The sequence below is a fragment of the Castanea sativa genome, chromosome 3, assembly GCF_040712315.1.
Source record: "Castanea sativa cultivar Marrone di Chiusa Pesio chromosome 3, ASM4071231v1".
Lineage (NCBI taxonomy): Eukaryota > Viridiplantae > Streptophyta > Magnoliopsida > Fagales > Fagaceae > Castanea > Castanea sativa.
The window spans coordinates 38,863,917-38,872,988 of NC_134015.1; the positions used below are offsets into that span (position 1 = coordinate 38,863,917).

Below are 9,072 nucleotides of genomic sequence, written 5' to 3' on the forward strand. Positions count from 1 at the left end.
TTTGGAGTGTACTCATATATATTGAGTTTAAATAAAAAATTGTAGGCATCAAAAATAAAATATATAAACAACTAAATAAACGTAAATTTTATTTTTAAACTCATTGTTTCAATTTTTGTTATTCAAATGCCATAAAGCTCTTGGCACAATTGTTTTTTTTTTAGATACAATTAAATTTCGACCTATGACGTCCAACATAATTATTTCTCTTTTATGAACAGGAAAAAATGCTAATTAAATTTTAATCTAAGCAAAGTTTAAATTCAAATCTTCTACTAAAAAATAAGATATTTTACCAGTTAAATTAACTAATTAGTGTCTTGGCATGTGTGTGTGTGTGTGTGTGTGTGTGTGTGTGTGTGTGTGTATATATATATATTGTAAGTGCACAATTTGTACCCGGTCCAATCACTAGATGGACTCAAGCCCAAAGAGCCTTATACAATGAAATTTGTAGAGTATAGGCTTGAAACCTAGGTTTTATGGATATTGGACGACAGATAGGTGGGCTAGATTGCCACTATCTACACAAGCAATGGATAAGAATAACAGAAATTCTCCTCGGAGATAAGCTGAGAATGATTTGTATTGCCTTTCTTTCTTTTTGTAATAAATTACAATTAAAGAAGAAGAAGATCCCTTCCTTTTCTTTTTCCTTTTCCTTTTATATCACTCTTTCTCTTTCCTTCACCGTCCACGTGTAACACAAATCAATAATCCAGATCTTTTCATTCTTCACCTGGAGGTCCTCAAATAACAGCGGTAAGGCTAATTGGTATTGTTCAGATGTCATTTCCCCATTAATGCGGCCAGAGAGGTAAATGCAGGGTCTTTAATGCGGTAGTAACAGCTTTTTCCCTTGATATTTCTCATATGTTCTTCCTCTCTACAACAGCGTGAAACATATCTTTACCCACTAAATTTTCCAAAATTCTCTCCCCACATATCATAACATGTCATATAATCTTTATTGGACTCAACCGAGGAGATGCTTCTCATCGGACTACATCATCAACCTTTTCAGCAAAAGCTGACTTGTGAGTCTCAAAGACCTTGTTCAGACAGGCTTACACCACCAATATCAGGCCCAAATAACACCCCCCCCCCCCCCCCCCCACCCACACCCACTCCCACTCCCACTCCCCCCAATTCGTGAGTTTTGATATTCAATTCGTGAACCCCACACACACATATTCGTGAGTTTTTATAGGACATATTCGTGAGTTTTGATATTCAATTCGCGAACCACTTTATCTCTTTTATGGTTGATATGTCCTAGACTCAAAGTTGGATTAAGTCTATTTAAAAATAAAAATAAAAGCTAGATTAAGAAATAAGATTAAATATCAATGAAAGCTTTGACTTTCATTTCACCGGCCATATGACGTTTGCTATCAGTTTCTTCGACAACTATGAAAACCAATCATACCTAGCTAAGGATATTTTATGGGTCTACCCTCGCAACGCCACCTATGTTTCAAAATAATGAAAGTGTTTTCTAATATTCTGTTCAGGTTTTAAGTTTAAAATAATTAAAGTATTTAAATCTTATACGAGTAATCATTTGAACATTCTCCAAAATGTGGCAAGCATTGTGTCAGAAATGATCAATGCAGTACTTTATTATTAATTTATTACAATTAAGAAGAGAATAGTTTACATGACTGCAATATGTTAAAGAGTGATTTTGTAATATATGGCTGTTAGTTCAATTGATAGATTTTTTAGTCATTGAAGAAGCAATTTGGGGTTTGAACCAATGTTTGAATTTGAATTTGATAATCATTTCGATTTGGCTATTGGAATGAAATATTTTGATACTAGTGCACTATTTTAAGATTACTGTAATATATATTTTTATTATTGAGCTAATATTTTTAAATTGATAATATAATAAACAAAAATTTTAATGAGGGGAATTGATTGGTTGTTGTTAATTGGTTATTCTGCACAAATCATGTTTCTGTCCTTATATATTATATATACTTGTGTGTAACTCCGTGTTTATATATCGATACATTTAAAAACAATCATAATTACACACATACACACACATATATATGATTTAGAATTTAATTGGATTTAGACTCTTTAGTTTTTGCACCGAATAATTCACTTATTACAAAAATTAAAAATTAGATTAGACACATAACACAAAATTGAACTTCAATTAAAATTGAATTTAGAATCTAATTAAATTTAGACTCTTTTATTTTTGCACCTAATAATTCACTTGACACATAAATTTAAAAATTTGATGAAAAACGTGGAGCAAAATTAGGCTTTAATTTAAAATTTAATTGAATTTTCTCTTAATTTTAATTATTAATATATATATATATATATATACACACACACACATGCTTGGAAGGGTATTTATATATAAGGCAACTTCCTTCATCCAAAAAAACAAAAGGCACCTTCCGAGAAGCTTCATTTCAACTTCTTTTTTTTTCTTTTTTTCTTTTTTTTTTGTTGAGAAAAGCTTCATTTCAACTTAAACTTTGTTTCATAAAATAAAATTATAAAAAAAAAAACCTAAACATTGAAAAGCCTACCTTCCCCACGTGACTCCTTATCTTCATTTCCACTTATTACTCTATGTTCCCAATTATTTGACACTCCTGTGCATTTGGCATCAGTTTATTTCAAGTTTTTACAGATTGATTTTCGTTGAAAGCATATTGAAGTATACCTGTAAAGAGAGATTTAAAAAAAATTATACATAAAAGCAAAAAGTTAAAGGAAAATGAACACCCATCTTCGTCTTTTTTTATTTTTTCATTATCAGAGAACATGTATCAGAGTATTATCTCAAACTCTATCCTCTCTCATGATCATCATTTTTCATTTCACCTTCCCTTGGTTCAACAACTTCCTACTAGCCGATCTTCTCATCCTTTTCATTTCATCTTCTCTTAGTTTAGCAGTAAAACTTCGTAGGCGATCTTCTCATTTGTTTCATTTCATCTCCTCTTAGATGCTAAACTTCATACCGGGCAAACCTTGGATTTCATCCAGAATTCACCAAAACAACCTAGAACATTTAAAACAGGTTGAAATGGGCCAAAATTTTATCTGAGATGGAAAATTTTATCCAAGATGGAACATGGGGGTTATTGTTCCCGGTACCTAATTTTCTATCCATTTTGGGTACAAAACGGAATTCAAAACTATAGTTCAAATATTGCTTACATCAAAAACTAGTTAGTGTATTGATGTTTTGGCCCATTTTAACTCTTTATCATAAGAGGAAACAGAATGGAACATGGGAGTTATTGTTCCAGTTTGCATACAAGTATGTAATTTTCTATCCATTCTGGGAACAGAATGGAATTCAACACTATAGTTCAAAAACCAGTTAGTGTATTGGTGTTTTGACTTAATAATAAAAAGTCAATTATCATGAGGCAGATGTCATAGATAAAAATTTTATCATATCTAAATAATAATAAAAAGTATTTTTGTGATATAATCATCCCACATAACAACATTCAATCAATGATCTTGAAACCTAGTGGTATTTATAAAATTATAAGTTCAATACACGTAGACACAAAGCTTATGGTTAAAATTTATTTATTCCACTAATTTTTGTTTTTCCTATTTTTTCTCTTTCTCACATGCACTATCCTGTTGTCTTCCAAGCCTGCCTAAGGACTAGGCCACTTAAAAAGATACATATAAAAATTTATTGGTATTAAAGATATTTCAAATTTACTACATAAGTCCTATAAATTGATATGTCACCAACCGTAAAAAGTGATTTATATATTTATTTATTATCTTGCTAAAGCACCACTAATCACATTCAATGACAAATCAATTTGTTAGCTTTTTACAGTAAAATTATAGTAACTTTAGCATTTTTCCAAAAAAGTATGGATTAATAGAAAGCAAAACTTAAGTACAGTGCTTAGGTTTTGTTCCTTAGATTCTCCTCTTTCGATTTTGTCACGTGGCTTTTTTCTCACGGGATAAAAATGTATTTTTAGTTAAATATAGTTACATGGTAGAATCTTAAGAAGGGAACCTAAGAAATATCACCTAAGTACTGTACTTAAGTTTTGTCCTTAATAGAAATCCTACTATCACCATTAAATGAACTAGCTTATAACCCATACATATGCAAGGATGCACATATAACATGTTTACTTAATAAGTAGTAATAGTATACATTCATAGTATTACTAGAAACATAATAAATTCAAATTGAGTCATTTCATATTTTTCTAAGTTTAGATACTTGAATTTACATGTTATTATACATATATAATTAACACACAAATAAAATAAGTTTGAAAGGACACCGGTGTATTTAATATATAGAGACACTTGGCATCAAATAATAAGGCAATGAAAATGACATTTGGCATAAAGTTGGAGTGCAATTAGAATCTAATTTGGATTCCTTGATAGTTGGGGTGAGTGATTTAAATCCTAAATGTAGGGATAACAATTTTGCCTACCCTCTTCTTGGCGCATCCACCCCATTTTGCCTCGCTCGAGTTTTTTACTTCTTTTAAAGGTGGTGGGGCAGGAATGGGTGGAAGAAAGTGGAAATTATTTTTGAAGGATTAGGCAATGTGTATTTTGTTATGTATTAGGGGTTTGGATCATGTTTTTATGTATTAAACTATTAGTGTTAAAGATTTGGTTATATCACTAAGTATTTAAAATTTTAAATACATGGATATTAAGACTCCTTGTTTTTGTTGTGATATTTTCTTGTAAAATTCCATGGATAATATTATTCATTATTAGCTAAAAATTAGTTTAACTTGAAGTGATAAATTTATTTATAATTTGAAATATGTTTATATTAATGAAATATATTTTATATATATAAAAGTGTAATAGGTGTGGGGCAAGGCCCTAAGAGGTAGGGATGGGGTAAGTAAATTCACCCCATCATGTAGAAAAGGGGTGAAGACCCCATCTTTCAGCCTTTAACGAGACAAAACAAAATCATACGGGGTAGGGGTGAATACCACATTCTTCGGCCTCCTCTCCCCACCCCCAAATTGACATCCCTACCTGAATGTATCCATTGGAAACACTAAAAAAGGTGCCAATCAATTGAGTAACATGACTCTAATTGGTTGATAATTGTAGATGATAGTTTTGCAAACCATTGTCTTTACGGCTATCAGTGATTTATTGACTTGGCAGTGTTGATTAGGCTCCTCCTAGCAAGCAATCAGAGGAAACTTCATATAAACCTCTTCTATTAAAGTGATCGTGCAAGAGTGCAATGTTGACATCAAGTTGTAAGAAGTACCAATTACGATAGCAAATGTAGTTAAGGGAGTCCTCATAACCACAAACTTAGCTATTGGTGAGAAGGTTTCCAAAATAATCTAAACCTTATTTTTTGTGTTTAAATTTTTGTATTTGACATCTCATTTTTATTTTTTTATAAAGTTAGTGTTGTTTAAATATCGAGAGAGAGAGAGAGAGAGAGAGAGAGAGAGAGAGAGAAGAAGGATGGTGAGAAGTGGAAACTAAATGCTTAATAAATGAGGTATTTTTAAGCAATTTTCTTTTTGATCCTAATTTTATGCGTTTTAATTTTTGAGTTCAAAGTATAATTTTATTTTTAGTAACTGTATTTTTTTTTTGAGAAATAATTACAACATACTACTTTAAGATATATATATATATATATATATATATATATATATATATATTACTTTAATTTGGCGGTTTATCATATTAGAATTTTTTGAGAGAGAGAGTTTCAACTTATAGCGTCCGCTCCTGATAATAACTCTTTATTATCAAACCAAGACATCAGTCAATTTTTTATGTAGGCTGAGATTACCATCAGAAACTTTACCAATTGAGTTAACTGGAACTCACTCATATTAGAATATTCTAACCACTACTTAACGACAATAACTATTTTAATATAAGACTAAAGATTAAGAACTAAAATGATACATTTGAAACAATAAGGACAATTTTTAACAAAGGATAAATGTTAAGGACCAAAATAGTAATCAAACATTTTTTTTTTCCATCCCAGCTAGTTTTCTCAAACCTTCAAAGCATGATCTCACCAAAAAAGGCTTCTCCAAGTTGTAAGGCTTGTACACAACAAAGTACTCAACATTTACTAGACCCTTAAATAGAATCACTTTACTAAAAATAGAATCATTAATTTAACTATGAGACAGAGATGTGGGTGGGTTCCATTTAGTTTATACTTAATAGGGTCTCTGAACTAATGATAAAAGAACAAGCACATAGAACGGGTACCATAAATTCAAATCCTAACATGATTCTCAAAAAAAAAAAAAAATCCTAACATGATATGTACGAATAAAAGAGATAGTAACAAAATTTATTCGGGATGACACACATAAGGGAAATGGTACAATTGATTTTTTGATATTGTTTTTAGTCTATGATTGAAATGAGTGTAACCGTGTAGGTCCATTTTGGTGTCCAGGCAGATAAAAAATCCACGAAGTCACAAATACGTTATGGAAAAATCAACGAAGTCACAAATACTTTGTGGATTGACTTATGGCAATAGTTAAATGAATAACAGGTTCATCAAAAAAAAGTGAAATGAATAAAAGGAATGACTTAGCCCCCAGCCTTCATTATCCAAGGAAAAATGAGGGAGAGAGAGAGTGTGTCCCCATTTGTAAAGCCTCAGTTTATGAAGCACATGGAGCCAAGTCAAATTCGACGTGCTTTACTGGCTACCTGAATCACTGCCTTAATTCACTTCAATTTGAACTCAAATGCCTCATTGAACTTTGGAAAAAGATAATAATATTGCTGGCGGCCGCATGAATTAGTGTCATGTTAATTTTCAGCTATTTCCTGTGGACGCTATTAAAACTTTATGTGTAATCTAATCCGATCCATAATGATCGAGAATGATAATGTACCAGAATATTCTGCAATAATATAATATAATTAGCGGATTAAAAACTTAGGCTCTTCTTTTTCTTTTTTTCTTTTTTTATACAAGTTAAAAATTTTACCTTGATCTAATCTAAATATATATGTGTATAGCTCCTTTCTAGAGACTTGAATCCATATTATTTTCTCCGCAAACTACAAACACGTATACCTGTGGAGTATGCAGTGAAATCTAAGCTCTTCTATTTGACTTTTGGTCTCTAATTACTTGTTCTAAGAGTAATTGCTAGGGTATAATATTTTTCACAATTTTTTTATTTTATTTTATAATTGTTAATATAATTTATTGTAATTTGAGCAACACTCTTGCTTGGCCCACCAGTAATAATTTTTATTATTATTGTTATCACATGAGATTAATTATATTAACAGTTGCGGAAAAAAATTGCCTCACTACTTTATATTGTTGTTCACTTCTTCTAGACATGACAGCAATAAAGAAAAATCCAAAGTTTCCCTCTCATAAACCTTTGTCCTTAGCCAGAAGAAAAAAGACAAAAATGAAAAGAAGTAGTCGCGATTAGATTGAAATATGTTTGTCCACTTCCATTAATTTCTCCATTCACAGAAACTGGCCTCTTCATGTCACTGTAAGTAAAAAAAATTAGATAATTTTTATGTAGATAAATATAGGAGCTCTAGCCAGCGTTGACAAGTAGGCTATATTTTGAGAATATTTTAATCCCATATGGGTTTTATATATGAAAGCTAGTGGTGCCATTGATCTCCATAGTGAGATATCCTCAGAAAAGACATAAGTGAGGGCATATCCTGTGAGACACTTCTGGTTCATATTATTTCCCCTCTTACTCTTTTCTTGATTCTACAGTTCTTGGAAACACACAAATGGCTACGACCTTAACCTGATTCCTCATGGGTTCACTATCAATTTCTGTTTGGTGAATTTTTGTGTACAATATTTTTTCTTGGATTCTCTTCTTGTGAATGATTTCAAATTTTCCAAATTGAAAGGTATGAGTAACACAATGAGGCCAAGGGTCAAGGTCTTGATTCATTTGGTCTATGACAGAGGTTAGTTAACGCGTAAAGCCATTACTTTCAAAGCATTTTCCTCCCTCTTCTAGTCTTTGTTTGTGACTTGACCAGTGATTTGGACTCTGTTGTGTGAGTTTTGAGTCCATATATTTATCTTTGCTTTTACCTATATCTGTTATTTTCTTCCTATTCTATATACAATTGGCTACTGTTCTGGTAACTTTTTGTACCAATGAAAATGGATGTGATTTACGAAAAGAAGAAGAAGGGCCTGATCATCCAGACATGGGAGCGATGTAAGTCCATCGGACGAGGCAGTAAGAGCAAATCATCAGGAACAGTACGTGCCCTGGCATTGAAGAGCAAATCGTGGTCTTCCAATAAAGGCACCTTGGAGCTGGAAGAAGAAAAACGAGCAAGAAAACGCAGAGTCACTCCTGAAGGTTGCTTCTCGGTCTATGTTGGACCTCAAAAACAAAAGTTTGTGATCAAAACTGAATATGCGAACCACCCTCTATTCAAGATGCTACTTGAAGAAGCAGAGTCAGAATATGGTTATGATAACCAAGGTCCACTTGTCCTTCCATGCAACGTTGATATCTTTTGCAAGGTCTTGTTGGAAATGGAAGATTGCCATGAAATTCATCAAGGATGTAGCTTTAAGCGTTATGGCTCTTATCACCTTCTTAGCCCGTCTCGAATGGCTGTCATCAATCAGTTTTGAATGTTAATTTGCCCCTTGTCTTTTTTCTTTTTTTTTTTTCCATTAAATTCCTGTGTTATAAGTCTTTTAGGAGGGTTTTTTTTTTTATATATATTTTTTTTAATGGTTATGTGGGAATGAATGAGTTTGATGTTATAATATGTAGAATTTCACTAGAACATGATAATAAGCAGTAAACAAATCTTGCTATTTTTGTCAATAGCAACTGTGTTATGAAGTTCTTAAAGTCTTGTGTTAAGTCTTTTTAGGAGGCTATGTCATATGTGGGTTTTTTTTTTTTCCTTTTCTTTTCCTTTCTTCCATATGCTTCTGTGGTATTCAATGAGTTTGTTGAATCCTATAATCATGTACAATATTGCAGCAGTAGAAATCATAAGCAGGAAACAAAACATGCTATTTTTGTTGATAATTGT

General features: G+C 31.6%; 1 protein-coding gene across 1 annotated transcript; it reads left to right on the forward strand.

Annotated features, from left to right (window-relative positions):
* Positions 1-7,654: 7,654 nt before the first annotated feature.
* LOC142626929 (protein SMALL AUXIN UP-REGULATED RNA 54-like) lies at positions 7,655-8,858 on the forward strand. Its single transcript, XM_075800658.1, has one exon. The coding sequence runs from the start codon at positions 8,168-8,170 to the stop codon at positions 8,657-8,659; it is 492 nt and encodes a 163-aa protein (XP_075656773.1). The 5' UTR covers positions 7,655-8,167; the 3' UTR covers positions 8,660-8,858.
* Positions 8,859-9,072: the final 214 nt, after the last annotated feature.

Bases quoted from the DNA above. Each gene is read 5' to 3' on its own strand.
- LOC142626929 (XM_075800658.1), top strand. From the start codon at position 8,168: ATGAAAATGGATGTGATTTACGAAAAGAAGAAGAAGGGCCTGATCATC.